Source organism: Arachis ipaensis, chromosome B09 (assembly GCF_000816755.2).
Source record: "Arachis ipaensis cultivar K30076 chromosome B09, Araip1.1, whole genome shotgun sequence".
NCBI classification, from domain to species: domain Eukaryota; kingdom Viridiplantae; phylum Streptophyta; class Magnoliopsida; order Fabales; family Fabaceae; genus Arachis; species Arachis ipaensis.
Window position 1 is genome coordinate 20,758,879 of NC_029793.2, and position 17,559 is coordinate 20,776,437.

At 37.5% G+C, this 17,559-nt stretch overlaps 3 protein-coding genes across 3 annotated transcripts; 2 read left to right on the plus strand and 1 right to left on the minus strand.

Annotated features, from left to right (window-relative positions):
- LOC107618898 (protein TRIGALACTOSYLDIACYLGLYCEROL 4, chloroplastic) lies at positions 1,053-6,388 on the plus strand. Its single transcript, XM_016321075.2, has 5 exons — positions 1,053-1,433; positions 1,907-2,153; positions 2,507-2,879; positions 4,987-5,270; positions 6,031-6,388. Exons 1-5 carry the CDS (start codon positions 1,162-1,164, stop codon positions 6,223-6,225), a joined length of 1,371 nt encoding a protein of 456 aa, XP_016176561.1. The 5' UTR covers positions 1,053-1,161; the 3' UTR covers positions 6,226-6,388.
- Positions 7,828-12,273, minus strand: LOC107618965 (10 kDa chaperonin 1, chloroplastic). The gene is made up of 7 exons (XM_016321161.2): positions 11,970-12,273; positions 11,822-11,883; positions 11,679-11,729; positions 10,826-10,891; positions 10,666-10,716; positions 9,789-9,818; positions 7,828-8,086 (listed from the first exon to the last, which is right to left on the minus strand). Exons 1-7 carry the CDS (start codon positions 12,049-12,051, stop codon positions 8,018-8,020), a joined length of 411 nt encoding a protein of 136 aa, XP_016176647.1. The 5' UTR covers positions 12,052-12,273; the 3' UTR covers positions 7,828-8,017.
- LOC110266786 lies at positions 12,748-13,305 on the plus strand. Its single transcript, XM_021111797.1, has 2 exons — positions 12,748-12,815; positions 12,927-13,305. Exons 1-2 carry the CDS (start codon positions 12,748-12,750, stop codon positions 13,303-13,305), a joined length of 447 nt encoding a protein of 148 aa, XP_020967456.1.

Here is a 17,559-nt window from a genome sequence, read left to right on the forward strand (position 1 = left end):
CAAATCAAGCATAATTTTCATGCATTATTATTAAATTGGTCTTAAATTTTTTGAAAATTTAGCCGTCGAGAGCATATTTGATGCAAATCAAAAACTTCTGGGACAAAATTGAAATAAAATAAAACTTAGGGGTATTTTTGAAACTTTTGCCAAACTTTAGGGGCAAAAAATATATTTTATCTTTAAAAAAATTATATTCTCGTAATATTATTATGGGTAAAAATATTAGTATATACTATTTTTAAACTCATTTTAAAATATATGTTAAGAATAAGGTTGGACATACTTAATGGTAATGGTATTTAGGTGAGATAATATTCAATTTGGTCCCTAAACTTACACGCGAGTCTTAATTTAGTCCCTGAGGTTTCAATTGTCTCTATTTAGTCCCCAAAATTTATAAACGTGCCTCATATTAGTCCCTGAGACCATTTTTAGTATAAAAACGTTAATAGAGTGCTGTTGTAGACTATCACATGTCACGTTAAAACTTGTAAAATGATGCAGTTTTGGTTTTGACATTTAAATAGCTCAAAAACGACATCGTATTACTTATTTTGTTAAGTAAAATTTTAATAAACACCATTTAGGATGTTGTTTTTAGGTTATTTGAGTGCCAAAACCAAAACGACATCATTTTACAAAGTTTAGTGTGGCATCCGGTTGTCACGACAGTGTTTCGTTAAGGTTTGTACGTTGAAAATTGTTTCAAGGACTAACATGAGTTATGTTTACAAAATTTAGAGACTAAATAGAGGCAATTGAAACTTTAGGGACTAAATTGAGACTCGCGTGTAATTTTAGAGACCAAATTGAGTATTATCTCGTATTTAGGTGTGTCTAAAAATGTCTACAAATTTTTTTTTATTTTTTATTAAAACACTATTAAATATAGAACGAATATTAAAGAGCGTTGTGTTCGAAATTTGTTCCATATATAAAGACAGCAAATGAAGAAAGTCAAGAAAGTGTCGTAACTTCATAGATTGATAGTATTTTCTATTTGAAAAAAATCCATTTATTGAATGAATTTATTTTTGTAATTTTTTATTTTGTCTCTTGATGCAAGTGAATTGTGGATAAGCAGGAGAAAGGTTAAACCCCAAAGACAAAACCCGCCTCAGCTCCAACTCGAAGCCTGCAGAGTTGTTACACTTTCCAATGGCGAAGTTAAGGACAGCCATTGACTCTGCATTCTTTGACTTGAACGTGGCATCCCCTCAAACATTCGATGGGTGTGCGAGGTCCATCCCTGGAGACCCCTTTCCCGTTGACGGTTCCGTTGCAAGCAGGCTCCTTCGCCCTCTTCAACTCTCCTTCATCCGTGCCAACTCCCCTCTTTGGGTTCTCCCTTCTTTCTCTCCCACTTCTCCTAGGGATTTGGGTTCTTTCTCTCTTCACTCTCTCCTCTTCAGATTTGCTTCTCCAACCTGGTAATTCTAACCGTATCTCTTATGTATTACGAGTCACTGCCATTTTCAGGTGGTGTAGTTAAGTTGAGTTTCCACATTGTCCATGCTTCAAGCCCATAGAGCTCTTGTGTGAGGTGTGTTGAGATATGCATCAGCTATTTAGTTTTTGCGAGATATGGTTCCCGACATTTTTAGAACAAGTAATTGACGTCCACACAGCAAGTAGATGGAAGTTTTGTATGTAGAGGGAGACAATAGAGAGACAGGTTAAAGAATTCACTTAGGTTGTTTCGGGACACAAGGGTCTGTTGAGTATCCCTTATAGTTGTTCTTTTTCTTTCTTTTTGGTTGTTACATTGTTACCCTAGATGATGTGTTGAGACTCAATGGCCATAATCTTTTTAGGCCTAGTTCTTTATGTATAGAATATTTATCCTAACACTTCAGTAGATTCATAGTTTCATTCAGATTTTACATAATTATTGTTGATGTAGGTGGCTGGGGGTGACTGGACAGTTTCGTCCTAGAAAGCTGATTGCTGAAATAAAAAATGAGATTTCTAATATTGATGAATTCGACATCTCCATAGTCAAGGATGTCACAAGGCATTTCATTAACAAGTCAATGTTTTCACTTGGGATACATTCAGAGTTTGCTTTAACTTCCTCAACGTCCGTATCGTTTTCTGCAGAGGCTCATGGTGAGAAAGGACGTCGCCAGAAATTGATGGTTTATCACAAGGTGCGGAATGTAAATACTTGTCATTGATTTTCATTTTTCTGATGTGAAGAGTTAATAAAACATGTTAAGAGTTTATTTATATTCTCAAAATGTTGAATATGATTTGTTTAGATTCCATCATGGACCTCTTTTCCTCCATTCTAAAACCAAAATATATGTTCAACTGCTAACATTGGAAGTTGGAATATGCAAACTATGTGGTAATTGTAAAGTAAATTATTTGTCTATGTATGTAAATTCTTCTGAGTGTTCGGTTGCGATTGCACTCTTTTTGTGTTATCATTTGCTTTGTTAATCCTATTATTCTGCTTTAGTGTATAACAAAACACCTCAAGTGACACTGTTCCATGCAGCTTCCTGAACATGATCTTACATTTGAGGCAGCATGGCCTCAATTGTTTGTTGACCACAAAGGAAAATATTGGGACGTCCCTGAGTCTATATCTGCTGATCTATCATCCCTTGTGTCTGAGTCGGGAATACGTTACCACATTGGGATACATAAAAATGGTGGTAATCCTAGTTCAGTCAATGCAACTGATGGCAGTCCACCACTTTCTCTACTGCCGGGGTTATGTGCAAAGGCTGCCGCTACTTATGAGATGAGCAGGGACTTTTGGAGGGAAAAGGCAGACTCGGAGGAAGATATCTGGGACAACAAGAAGAAGAGTACTCCATATGATTCTCGTCTTGCGGAACCTCATGCAGCAATATCTGGAACTATGGGTAATTTCTCTATACAGATGCTAACTTCGTTTCAGATAAGAATCTGTATGCGGATTTATCTTTCTTTCAACCAATATTTCGTGTTGCGATATGATTTATCAATTGATCTGAAACAATCTATTCTTGGGGACAAGACAATAGTCCCTAACATGCTCTCTCTCCTTTTCCCCTTGTCCTTGTCCCAAACATTCAGTGTCATCCATGACATCCCACTGCCATCTATCCTATTTTCAGAAGATAAATTTATGATATTCTAACAATAATTAGTAGATTTTCGTTCATATATATGTATCATTAATCTTCATAGACATGTATTTACTATTTTCATTGCTTCATTTATTTAGTATATTTGAATGTTTTCTTTGGAAATAGAGATGTATTAAATAATATTGATATATGGAATAAAGCTTTAGAAGCATATGACTTTCTTATAACTAGATGTATAATAGAGTGTATGAAGTGCTTTGTGCAACCAGTCAAACTGTGTAGCATCTTGGATATTTTGCACATCAAACCATAGTACTCGAGTTGGGTGGATGAAATAGGCAAATGCTTCAGGTGTTATGTTATATATTAGAAAGGTTCCTATCAAGATTAAAGGAAAACTTTACTGCATAGCCTTAAGAAATGTGGCGTTCTCATGGTAGTGAGCAAATAGAAGCACAATTGAAGTAGTTCAGAGAAGAGGATGGTATTAGTGGATGAGTGGACATAAATGACACTTAACACAAATAAATGCGATAGAGAGAAAATAGGGGTAGCAGCTATTGAAGGAAAGATTGTAGCATTTTTTTTGTCTTAGATGATTTGTCCCAATATATTAAGAGGGGCCAAAAAGTTTGTGTAACAACAGGTACCAAAAGCTAACAAAGAACACGAGGGAAATAAGAGAAAAACATGAAAATGAGAGTGAACCAGTGTGGTATCACTCCTTCCCTGTTGTAGTAAACTGAATCTTAATGGAGAAAATGGAGAATGGCAATGGCAAAAATTATAGGGTCAGCCTCCCTCCTAGTAAACTGAATCTTAATGAAGAAAATGGAGAATGGCAATGGCAAAAATTATAGGGTCAGCCTCCCTCCTAGTAAGAGCCTATCCTTACTTTTTTCCACCCTAACATTCTAGTTCTCGCTCTCCCCTATATGACCCATGCTATTCTCTTCTAACAGAATCATCATAGGATCTCACACCCTCCCACTACCTGTGCCATGTGGCATATCGGTTACAATATCAGTAGATCCCTAATTATTAGTTTTTCCTCCCATTTCTTTTTTTTTTCTTTCTGCTATAACTAAACGGTAGAGGTGGAATTCTCCTTAATTGTGGCTTGGGTCCCATCTTTGCTGCTTTCGAACCTTTACCTTGGCTCATCTTCTCAGGGTACATAACATTGTGCATAAGGTGCTTAGGCAGCACGAGTACTACCCAATACCTTTCTAAAAGTAAGCCATTGCTTCTTCATTGAGGTGAGTTTCTACTGTGCCTTTCAGGCAGTTTTTCTGTTATTAAAGGAAGTGTTGTTGATTGTGCCAAATAACACCAGGGCAATATCATATTGTTTTGCATGTTTATGTATTCTGTCAATTCTGTACATTACTTCCTTTTTATATTTTCTGAAATAGCAGACATTCTGCAATCCTTTGTCCCACTATAGTATTTTTGAGGTTGGCTACTCTGCATTGAGATTCACTATGAGTAAAGATACCCAGGACAAGCACATATTCTCATGTTTAATAACATAGGACATTAGGAAACAAAACACCAGCATAGGACAGTTGGCTTGCAAACAAATTCTTGTAACTATGTAATTCCTACAAATTCAAAACTCCAGCATTAAGAAACAAACAGGGCATTAATTAACATTCTCATTGAGGTCAAAAAGGCTAAATTATGCAATCACTTATCTATAAATTGAATCTTTGAGGACATTAATATGGAGTCACATTCATTCATGATGATAATGTCACTGGTTTTATAAATTTCCCTTGATTTGCTTATTCAAGCCAATAAATTTTTTCCATTTTCCATCGGTGACCAGTTGGTGGCTGACTGCTGAGAGTTTGCGGCAATTATTTTTGTTTTGTTAATATTTCCAACTACATTGTAGGTGGCTCCTGTGCTTCTTGGATTTGGAACCCGGAGAACATTGTTGGCACTGATTCAAGAGAAGTCAATAGATCTCGTTTTAGTGCGGATTTATTTGGTTCAGTTTGCTATTCTTATCAGCAAGGAAAATTCACAAAAGATTTTCGGGACTTTACCAAAGTAGATGCTCGTCTAGATATACCTTCAGCTTCTGCGTTTGCAAAGAAGGTTTTTAGTGGATTCAAGAGGGATGTTAATGAACAAGCAGCAGCCTCACCCCGTCTTAATTTAATCTTCCAACAGCAGGTACAATTTTATTTGCAGATGGTACAAATTCTTATTAGGAGTGAAAATTGGAGCCTATGTCATACTACAAGTTATGCGGTTTACATATGTGGACTGAAAATTAAACCAAAATGTAAACCATTTGATTCGAGCTAACTGCATGAAATGGAGTAGTACTTCAGGTGTTCTCCATTAACACAGATAGTAGTCATACAATATATGTTAGTTAATGTTGCAGGAGATGATAATATTTCACTTGATGATTGGACATACTAGACAATATACCATTAGAAATGAACGTGTTAGAAAGAATGTTAGGGTGGCATGTATTCTAGACAAGATTATAGAGAGTATTTACTCAGGTAGTTAGAGAATATGTGAAGATGTTTAAAAGATCAAATAAGGATAGTAGGCATGGAAACAGGGTAGTCCAACAAGTGGCAGAGGAGGCTAAGAAAAAGATATAGACAAAATTATTAATGTTTGGATTTGAGTACTTTGTCTAGAGTTATGGCTTGTTACTTAGGACCCTATCAGTTCATCTGCTCCTTGTAGTTAATTGTACCTACTAGGAATTTCAAAAAGGTTTGTCTGATGTTATATTACAAGATCAAGTGTATACGTGCCTACTTTAGTTTGAATATCTTCTATCCTCAAACTAGCTGTAATTACATAGCATTTTGCACGAGGATGAAGAGTAATAGGTGAGTTCCACCTTCTACAAATGCAAGTAGCTAAAAGCTAGACGCAGGATTATAGCTTGTTCTATTTTTGTGTGTAGATTGCAGGGCCGTTTGTCTTTCGTGCTGATTCCCGAGTTTCACTCATGTCTATGCTTGGGAAAGGTGGTCCAATAGAGGACTTCATCTGCAGCATAAATTACTCCTTCAAGTCTTTGCCATCGGGAAAGATCGTTGCTTGGTTTTCTCCAAAACGGAAAGAGGGAATGGTTGAGTTGCGTCTGCTTGAGTTTTAGGATAGTGTATCGCGGTTCTTTTTGGGTAGAAAAGCTGTTGCATGTATTCAACCTCTTTAATTTGATATTGCAAAATGTTGAATTGATTCATTCAATGCATTGTTTTTAATCTTCTTGCAAGTTTTGGGCTTGAACATGTTTAAGAAAGGTTGCTGCTGAATTTTGCTGAACAGTCCCACATACACCCTTATATTTTGACACAATTTTAACACCACTATAAACATGTGGATTCACTAAAATCGTATTTGTTAAACAACCGAATCCACTCTCTCCAAGCAACATTTTCAAATACTCAAGATAGGATGAGAGGAAGAAACCTGCAGCAAGAAATTACATGACACCTTTTTAGATTTATTTCAGTTTGTGTAGGGGTTTTGATTATTGGTTTTATTGAGTTTTAACAAGAGAGTGGATGTATGCTTTGATTTGTGGATTCTGTATTGACATTTTGTTGAGTTGCATTGTGCATATCACCTATTTGGCACTATTAGTTCCACGGATAGTTTGTGCTAATAACAAATACTTCAACTTGCATTGTATTATGGTATTTTTGTTTTAACTTTAATAAACAAAATGGCTAAAATGAATTTTTTCTAACATTAAAAGTACTCAATTATTTTATTACCATTTAATTTGTTGGCTTCATGTATCAACTAACATGGATTTGATTGTAAGTTTTTGAGCTTAATTGTTCTTAGTATTTAAGTGGGATTAATTAAATTTGATGCGGGATTTATTTGGGGTTTTAACTTTATAATAACTAAAATGCATTGTCCCAAAAATAAGAAGTATTCAAAACAGATGAACGTAAGACTACCAACAAAAAATATCAAATCTTATGAACATAACAAAAGTACTCAAAACGGATGAACATACAAATAAAAAATCTAATCTCTATGAAAATATTACTTGATATCTTCATTGATTGAAAGATTTCCATTAGAGATTGAAAGAGAAGATTATGAAAATTCAGATGAGTGTTTCATGTATGAGAAAGTTAATGAAGTAAATTATCAGAGAGATTGAGAGAGAGAACTAAAATAAGAATTAAGTTCGACTAGAAAATGGCAAGGGAGCACCCAGGCTGCACAGCAATACTTCATTTAGTTTTAAAAATAAAAATTGAAAATAGATACAATGATACAAAAGCTAGAAGGTGGGAACAGAACAGTGGAGCACAATGGTTTCTTATTATTTTGCAAACTAATTTATGAAAAAAATTGAAAAAATCCATTCTCGAAATAACACAGCATGAACATACATGAACTTTAGTTTAATTTTAAAATTTTCAAAAAGATTAAAACACAATTAATAATCATATTTTACAAAAAGAAATTACAAAATATATTTATTAACGTAAAAATGCCAAATTTCAAGGATGAAATAATGTTATTTTTCTAATCATATTTATAAAAATTTCATCAAAATCTAATTTTTAAAACCTTTTATCAATCTATCTTTAGCTATAAACTTTGAAACACTATTTTCGTAGTTTACTTATATGTAGCAAAAAACATCCAGATACTAGACAATTTATATCGTACAGGTAAAATTACCGCTAAGAATAGAGACTAGAGATTACAGAATGTTAACTCCAACCTATACCGGGCACCAAAGGCATTCATTATTAAAAATTTTTATTTTTACTCTCAAAAAATATCCCTAGTCAAATAATCACTGCAAATTATTATAAATAACAAAATTTAACAACTAAGAATTTGAAAAGTTAAACCATTCTAGGCAATACATTTCCCATAAATATTATGGCGGAAGGTTGCTCCTTCGTAGTAAGCTACTCAACCACGGCCAACAGGTCGCTTGCTTTACAGAAGCAGTGCTTTTCGTCAGTCCCCAAATCAACCTGACAGATAGTTACACCAACCAACAATATTCTATTAATAACTAGACCAACCAATATTCCATTGATGACAACAAATGCAATTGAAATGCTATCAATTTTCCTGTAGACCTAACCAACAACTACCACAAATTGCAATTACGCATATTTGAACTGCATGAGTTTGTTTCATCGATGCATCACTATAGCTGCGTTTGTTTACGGAGACAGAACACTGGGACAGGACACAGAGACACAAAATTGTGTTTGATAGAAGAGACACAGACAGAGACAATGTGTCCAAAGACACTGAATTAGTGTATTTTGTGTCCATCCTAACAGGAAAGACACCGAGACACTAACAAGGAAAACAACTTATTTTTTATTTTTCTTTCATTATTCTTGTTAATTTTTCATAATTATATTTTTTATTATTATATTTTTCATCTCAAATTTTTTGAATGAAAAAAATGAAAATAAATTGGATTTTCATAATTTGTTCTAGTTTATCACCAAACAGAATACAAGAACACAAAATTTTGTGTCTCTGTCCATCAGTATCTTGTCCTGTCCTGTTCTCAATGTCTTGTCCTGTCCTGGCCCGTTTTCAGAAGCAAACGCAGCCTATGGGCTTGTTTGGACGTCATTTTCAGAAAAGATCTTTTTTAATGATTTTTTTTAAAAAGATTTTTTATAAAAGTAAAAGTAATTTTATGTTTAGATATCTCATGTAAAAAGATCTCTTTGTTTATCAATTATGTTTGGATAAAATAAGATAAAAATACTTTTTTGTTCATTTATTATGTGAAAAACATCTTTTTTATTTTTAAGAAAAAAAAATCTTTTAAAAAAAAGATAAATTATAACTTCTCAAAAAAGATATTTTTTATTTTTCTAGTGTTTTATTTTTACTATTAGAAATTTGCCAAACACACTAAAAAATAAAAAAAGATCTTTTTTTTTTTGAAAAAAATATTTTTTTTTTATCGATTTAATGACGCCCAAATAAGCACTATGTACACTACTACTCACCAACTCAAAAGGAAGTAACCACAATGTGTCACTAATTTATAATAACTGGAAACAGGCACAAGATGATACACTAAACATATGATTCGACTATTCGTACAACCGGGAGAAACAACCCATCCCGACAGAGCACACACACACTCTATCGAACAAAATGTATATGGGCCGTTGGAACAGCGTTTCGGGATAAAATGGGCAAAGATGTTCTGTCCAGTGTACAAAAATCATCACCCAAGGCATGTTTCACTTGCAATAAAAATTGCATAGAAATCTTCATGGATAAGTGTGATGTGTAAATTCCTACAAAGCTAATCCATAAAAATTCCCACCTTATTTATATTCCCCCAATTGAACCTACCATACATTAAAAACCATTGTATAACAGTTCTATAATAATGTGAAAAAAAAAAATCAGAATTATATAAAGATAGTGAAAATACAGTTCTCTAATTTCCAGAACACAGTTTAATCATATATTTGACAACATTATCCTAATAATAAAGTGCAATTTTAAAACATTTTCCTGAAAACAGGAAGTTATGTCAATTATCCCAAGAATAGATAGCACTTGCACCCCTCATGACTGATCTACCTAAATCTGTGCTCTAAGCATACAGGTCAAATATAAACAAGCAATTAAGTCATCATCTGACAACTAATGTATAATTTTAAGAGCAAATATTTATGTGGCACATACCTCATAAGCATTCATGTCAGTAAACAAAACCTGCAAAAGAATAAAATTAGTTTATATTTGGAAGAATCCTAACAAGTTTAAACTAACACTTCTTTTCTTTCTTTTGCTATTATTCTTGTCTGAGAAAAAAGCAACAATATAGAAGTCAGATCTACTTTTGTCATAAACAATATTCCTATTCAGCTCTTTAGCCTGTTTCGGATTTATGGTAGGTAAGACAGTGGAGTAGAATGGGTTTAAACTTTAAAGGAGTGGAATAGACCCCATAAGAGTAAAGATATTATTCCACACGTTATTGTGGATAAAATGGGCTTCTACTCTAAGGCAACCAAATTGAAAAAAAAAAATGAAATATAGGTTTTCTGGAGGAACTCGAATACTTGATGGAATCTATTCTATCACAATCATAAAATAACCAATCCAAACAATGACAGCTTATTATATTCAATTGAGTCCCATTTCGCTCCACCGCAAACCACTAATTCAAGCATACCCTAAGTTACCTCGGAGCCCTATTACAGTCATAAGTTATGCAAATTAAATTATATGAATATCTAAAATCATACATGAAAACGAATCAGAAAACAGTCAACAATCATTTAACCATAACATTTAATTCAAGGTAAGTTATGGCAATATTTCCTTTTTTTCAGATTATCATTAGTAATACTAAATAAATTTGGGGTTCTTTTAAGTCAAATTATTATCTGAATAAAGAAATATCAAGGGTGTTTAGCTTATATCATTGGAATAGGATACTTTTATTTAGTACTAAAATTATTGAAATGAAATATCAAGAATTTATTGAGATATTTCATTTTCTCTTTTAGATATCTACAATTCTACATAATCTCTTTCACAGCAACTGATCATGTACCTTTGATCCAGCTTTTACTTCTTCTCCTGCCTCAGCACCAACAGAGAGGATCTGAAAGAGAAAAATTCAAAAAGAAAAAAGAAGTCTGATTTAGAACACAGAATTCTACAGTCATCATGTTTAGGGAGCTAAAACACCAAATGCATCTATCTCTACTTACTTCTCCCATCAGATATCGCTCGAATTTAACAGCGGACTTGGGCAACAAAACTCCACCAGCAGTTTTCTATACCAAAAAGACATGGTCACACATCAGACATGTAACATGGAAAATGTATCCTACACTTGTATACCTGTTAATTGCAGTATATATTCTTTATAGCAAACCAGTAGCAAAAAATGATATTTAACTAATTTAAAACTCAACAGAAACCTAGCAGCTTAGTTATAGTCTTTATTAAAATTGCTTTGTGTCACATCCTTCCAGCTGAATAAACATTAAACAGCCCTAATTTGCACTCAGACTGCTCATCCTTTATATTGTTATTCCAACAACATATTGAACAAACAATCATTGAAGTATACAAAATTAATGCTTCAAGAAGAAAAGGTCATTTAACTAATTATTTATCTAAAAGATAGACTTGCACAAGGGGAAAAGAATACAAAGACTGTCTCGGCAAATAACAGGAAATAAAGACCCCCAATCAAGTGAGCAATTAAAGGTGCAGGCTTTGCAAAAACTATAGCAACAATAAGAGAATAAAAAATAAAAACCCCTTCAAAAACAGGCAAAATCACAAAACTAAAAATACTGTACTGTCCTTTACTTGCATACTATATCATAGAGCAAAGATGAAACACCCTGCTGGTCCTTGCCCACTCTTTTAGCATCAAAGAGTGTAGAAACTATAAACTTCAACACTTGTCAGAGAGTAAATTCATGAATTGAATCTTGCACCGCCTGATGGCTTTATTTTTTTGGAACCCTAGTTTTGAATGTTCTTACTGGATAATAATAAACAATGTCACAGGTTAAAAAAAAAAGTTTGTAATGCAAGTTTAAAGCTTACATCTGGTAGTGCCTCCAAACGAATAAGGACTCTATCAGCCTGAGGCACAACCTGTAAAAGAAAATAAAAGAAAATAGAATAAATTTCACCAAAACTCAGATGGAAATGACTAAACTTTCGAAGTATATATATATAACAAAAACCTTAGTTGGTTCCCATTTGTTGGAAACTAGTGCATTGACTTTGAAAGAGTGCCTTTTCAAAACTGCAGAATCAGCAGATAGGGTTAACAAAATTGCGTAAGATGAAGAAATTGGGAAGCATAAATGAAGGTGTAGGAAAATAAAGTACCTGGGAATGTGTTGTTGGAGGAAGAGAATGAAGTGGTTCTGTGTAGGAAGGGGGTTGGCAAAGTGACAAATGTGGATGCCATGGATAAGTGAAAGTGAAAGAGAAAGAGAAAGAGAAAGAGAGAAAGAACTCGGTGTTTACTGTTTAGAGAGAAGAAGCAGAAAAGTGTGGATTAGGGATAAACCCTTTTAATTCTTGCCTACCACCACAAAAGCCAAAAGATTTCACACGATGTAACGATAGAAAGAGAATGCCAGAAGTGTTCTAAGCGTGAAACTCCTAGAATGTTCGTTTGAAAACTGTACTTGGCAGGTTTAGATGGGCTTTTTTCAAAAGTACTTATTTTTTTATTTTTTAAAATTTTTTTAAATAAATAAAAATTATTTTATAAATAGATAGATTCTTTTAAAAAAATTTTAAAATATTAAAAAAAAATTTTAAAGTAAAGTATTACCTTACCTTCAAGGGCAAGGATGCACGTAGGCTTCTAGTGAATGCCGCATATGCCAAGACCGAGGTTGAGTTTGATTACTGGTTTGATATTCTTCGGTCTGAAGACCCGGCGATGTGTGAGTGGGCGAACCGGATTGATTATTCCTTATGGACTCAGCATCGTGACGACGGACGGAGATTCGGTCACATGACGACGAATATCTCGGAGTGTGTGAACTCAATCCTAAAGGGTGTCAGAAACCTCCCTGTTTGCTCTTTGGTGAAGGCAACATATGGAAGGCTTGCGGAACTCTTTGTTCGCAAGGGTAGAGAGGCTGAGGCCCAGATGGGAACCGGACAGCAATTCAGTCAGTACTTGGTGAAGTGTATAGAGGCCAACTTGAAGAATTCGAGGTGCTTCACGGTGACTTTGTATGACCGGGATAACTCCGAGTTCACCGTAGCCGAGACCACCCCGACGGGCTCTTTCTCATTGGGTACCTACAGAGTATCGCTTGCATCCAGGACCTGTGACTGCGGGTACTTCCAGGCACTTCATTTCCCGTGCCAGCACGCACTTGCATGTTGCGCCTACTCACGGGTTACCTGGTCCTCTTATGTTCACAGCGTGTATCAGATTAGTTCAGTGTTCCGTGTGTACCAGATGGGATTCACACCGCCGATACCGGAGGGATTCTGGCCACCTTACAACGGGCCAACCGTGATCCCGGACCCTGCCAAGAGGCGGGCAAGAGAGGGTCGTCCGAGATCCACTAGGATACGGACGAACATGGACGAGGCAGATCCGAATCGGCCAAAGAGGTGTGGCCTTTGTCGCCAACCCGGACACACCCGCAGGAGTTGCCCACAGCTTGGAGGACCGTCTCACACGGGGGGCCAGTAGTAGCGATCTTGTTATTGTTAGTGTTTATTGATTTTATTTTTCATGTTACTTGTTATTTAAGATAATTTGTGTTATCTGTTTATCCTTTTACCTTCTAGTAATGAAAAAGTTGCATCTGAATTTGAATTTGGTTAGAAATCCCATGACTGCAAAAGTTGATAACTATAGTCTCGTATGATTCAATGATGATACATAGTCACTAATCCACTAGGTAAATAACAGATTTTTAAGTACAATAAAATGAGCATACAACAAGGAAAAATAGAACTAAAGTAAATAATCTAAAATACATGAGTGAACCCTAACGTCCAAAATACATGAAATGTAAATCATCTAAACAAGTGGGAGCCTGTCCCACAACGACGGGGAACCCGTGGCCTCTGACCTCTGCGGATGAACGGCTCCTCATCCTCTATCTCATCTGCGTCCTCATGAGGGGTAGGCTGAGCAGGTGGCGTAAAATGGAGTGGTGCGACAGACGGCCCGGCGATAGACTGTGATGCAGCGGTGTAAGCGGAATGTGGGGTACCTCCCAAAGCAAACTGGTCACCAACAGGAGTCGTAGCAGGCTCGTTCAGATCAACATCTAAGGGTGCCTGCGTGGCAGGGGTCTGAGGACGCCTCCTGCCCGGCTCGTCCTCCTGCATGATAGCCGAAATCTCCGCCAGAAACCGTGGACTGCCGAAGTCCGGATCGAGCGTATCTGCCCCAAGGAAGTCCTGCCACTGTGATCCGGGAATAACCCATGGAGTACCGTCCTGCTGAGGCTGGTCGTCGGTGGGTACTCCAACAAAGTAATGTCCAAAAGGACCGGACCCAAGTCCAGCGTCACTAGGCTCAGCCCCGTCACCCATCCCGGACCCATACCACTCACCTCCGTGAACCCCATCCTGGGTACTACCACCAGCAACTGAGGCCGCCCCTGCATCATCCCCGCCCTCAGGCCCATGCTGATCATCGTCATCGTCCTGAGGGTCAGGTGCAGCGGCATGAACCGCAGCACGCCCTCTACCTCTGCCAGGATGATGTCGTCGTCGACCCCTAGCGGGGCCGGCCTCTTCGCCAGCCTCCATAGCACGCTCAAGCCAACCCCAGTCACGCTGGCTACGACGTGTGCCCACGCGAGCTCTCCTATCAACCCGCCTCCTATCCGGCACGTCGTCAGGCCGATCCATCTCAGGTACTTGCCCAGCTCCCCGCTGTGAGGCCTCAACAGGAATAGCAGCGGCTCTCGGATCGCCCAACTGCGGATCCGGAGACAAAAACCTCTTCCCGTGCTGCCTCCACCAATCCAAGAACAGATGCGACGGACCAGGGTCAGCGACAACATCGAATCTCAGCACGCTCTGCGTACGGTCCTCCCAATACTGATGCCACTTCTGCAAATGGGACGGGAACCATCGATCGCCGCCTCTGCCGTCCTTCGACATCAGAAAGTCGATGTTCAGGGCGGCCTGTGGACGGGGCTGCACCCCTCCAAACTGGGGAAGAACTCTGTCTACCTGATGCCACTCTATGACGGCAAAGTAGATAAGCGATGTAACAGACCGCCACAACACCATATGTCGAGGCTCCAAAACCTCGGGATGCAGGACCTGAAGTACGTCAGGGCTACTATACGGCATCCAGATAAACTGCACGCAGAACGATACAATGTCAGGGCAACTCGTGATGCCAACTCGTAAATTGTGGTTAAAGAAAAAAACTTATTAAGTTACATACTGACCTCTCTATCCTGCAACCGGTCTATCCATAGCCTCCAAGTCTGAACTCTAGGGCCCTTCTCGCTACTGGAAGGGATGTAACCTGACCACCTGCAACATGCACATGTGTTACCGCTACTTATATGTGTGCTTAGGGTATCCAATAGTAAATTGAAATAGACAAAGATTAGGGAAGTACCTCGAGGCCAGTGGCCAGCTAAACGTCTCAAATCCTGCAGGCCTAAACCGAGGAAATCGCCAGAAAATCCATGACTGAAGTAGCTGAAGTGGGCCTGCTAGCTTGATAACATTTCTGTTCGCCACACGGCACATGCACCGGTACAACCATGCCAGTGCTGCAGAACCCCAGCTGTAGCTCCCCATCTCCTCCAGCCTAGCTACAAACGGAAGCCATCTGATGTGAACGCGGTTACCCGACTTGTCCGCAAAAAGCTGCGTGCCCAACAACATCATGATGTACGCACGGGCATAACGACGCACCGTATCCTCATCAGCTCCCTCCGGGCACTCACCAAACGTCTCCTGAAACCAGCTGCAGTTGACCGCGTACTTCTGAACCTGGCTAGGAGGAGGTACCACTCCAAACAACTCCTCGAACCAAACCCAGGCTGGACGGCCACCCTCGATGTATATATGGAACTCTGATAGGCAGCCGCTGACGTAATGCCCGTCCACTGGCAAACCCAGCTGGTATGCCACGTCCTGCAGTGTGATAGTGCACTCTCCGAACAGCATGTGAAACGTGTGAGTCTCCGGACGCCATCGCTCAACAAACGCACTCACAAGGGCCTCGTCCAACCGGAACCATCTATCGTTCAACCTTGCAAGATGGTAAAGACCAGCCATCTGCAGGTACGGAACGTATCTGTCATCCAGGACCATGCCCTGCTGCCGCCGCATGCTCCTGATGCATCGCTGAGGCTGCGGAAGAAATGAACCGCATTCTTAGAACCAGCTTAATTACCGGTGACAAACATAATCAACACGATAATTGATAAACCAAAAAATCTTACTATGTATAGCCGCTTAAAAATACCAAGAACGAGAACAATTTGCATAAGAAACTTAAATTAGAAACCCCCATAGGCTACTGACATGAAAGATCTAACATTATAAAACCACAACTAAACTGCCTACATAAACCACTACTAGAAACCCTTAACGTAAACCGTTAACGTAAACCGCTTACATAAACCACATACATAAACCAGTAACATAATCCACTAACATAAAACACTAACATAAACCACTAAGATAAACCACCAACATAAACCACTAACAAAAACCACTAACGTAAACCGTAAACCACATACATAAACCAGTAACATAATCCACTAACATAAACCACTAACATAAACCACTAAGATAAACCACCAACATAAACCACTAACAAAAACCACTAACGTAAACCGTTAACGTAAACCGCTTACATAAACCACATACATAAACCACTAACATAAACCACTAACATAAACCACTAACATAAACCACTAACATAAACCACTAAGATAAACCGCTAACATAAACCACCAACATAAACCGCTAACAAAAACCACAAACGTAAACCGTTAACGTAAACCGCTAACATAAACCACATACCTAAACCACTAAGATAAACCACTAAGATAAACTACTAAGATAAACCACCAACATAAATCACTTACAAAAACCACTAACATAAACCATTTACAGAAATCACTAACATAAACCACTAAAATAAACCACCAACTAAACCAATATCTTACTCGCATGCCAAACCACAAACTCACATGTACCGGTAAAACAAAGTTATTTCCGTACTAACCTCTTCGTTGATGACCCCAGCTATATGGGCGACTCCGTCCAAGCGATATAACCGCGCCGGATCGTCTTCCATGAGCAGAATATTGCGTTCAGGTCTTTCGCGCACAGAATCTGGGTCGTTTTCTCTGAGATTTGGTGGGGCAGGGGAAGGTGAGAATGGTTCGAATGAGCCTGATTCGAACTCCTTATATAGCCAATTCCCTAGTAATTCGAACCAGGGTGGTTCGAATTACTACCAACCTTGCTTAAGCGTAATTCGAACCAGGGTGGTTCGAATTACATGAAGAACACATTTCCCCCTAATTCGAACTGGAGTGGTTCGAATTACTTGCATAGGTAGTTCGAACCAGTCTGGTTCGATTTACATTCAATTTTTTCTTCGAAATTCGAACTGGTCTGGTTCGAATTATTTGAGAATGAAGTTCGAACTACCCTAGTTCGAATTACATAAAAATATGATATGGCTCATTGCTGTATCGATTTTCAGTTTGGCTCATATAGGTAAATTTGGATTGATGTTGGCTTATTGTAGTGTTTTGCCCTCAAATAAGCCAATTCAAACTAACATTTGGTCATTGAATCTAAAATTTCAGAAGTTCAAACATTCTTCTAAGTTTAACTAAGATCGAATTGAATATAATAAACAAAAATTTTAGGTAATTAAAAATTTTTAGAATTAAATTCACAATCAAATTTTATTATATTTTAATAAACATTTAATATATTT

Coding starts and splice junctions, on each gene's coding strand:
- LOC110266786 (XM_021111797.1), top strand. CDS start 12,748: ATGGGAACCGGACAGCAATTCAGTCAGTACTTGGTGAAGTGTATAGAG. Junction 12,816..12,926: donor GCCAACTTGAAGAATTCGAG/GTGCTTCACGGT, acceptor GCTTGCATCCAG/GACCTGTGACTGCGGGTACT.
- LOC107618965 (XM_016321161.2), bottom strand. CDS start 12,051: ATGGCATCCACATTTGTCACTTTGCCAACCCCCTTCCTACACAGAACC. Junction 11,730..11,821: donor ACAAATGGGAACCAACTAAG/GTTTTTGTTATA, acceptor TTTCTTTTACAG/GTTGTGCCTCAGGCTGATAG. Junction 10,892..11,678: donor GTTTGGAGGCACTACCAGAT/GTAAGCTTTAAA, acceptor TTTTTGGTATAG/AAAACTGCTGGTGGAGTTTT.
- LOC107618898 (XM_016321075.2), top strand. CDS start 1,162: ATGGCGAAGTTAAGGACAGCCATTGACTCTGCATTCTTTGACTTGAAC. Junction 1,434..1,906: donor AGATTTGCTTCTCCAACCTG/GTAATTCTAACC, acceptor TTGTTGATGTAG/GTGGCTGGGGGTGACTGGAC. Junction 5,271..6,030: donor ATTTAATCTTCCAACAGCAG/GTACAATTTTAT, acceptor TTTTGTGTGTAG/ATTGCAGGGCCGTTTGTCTT.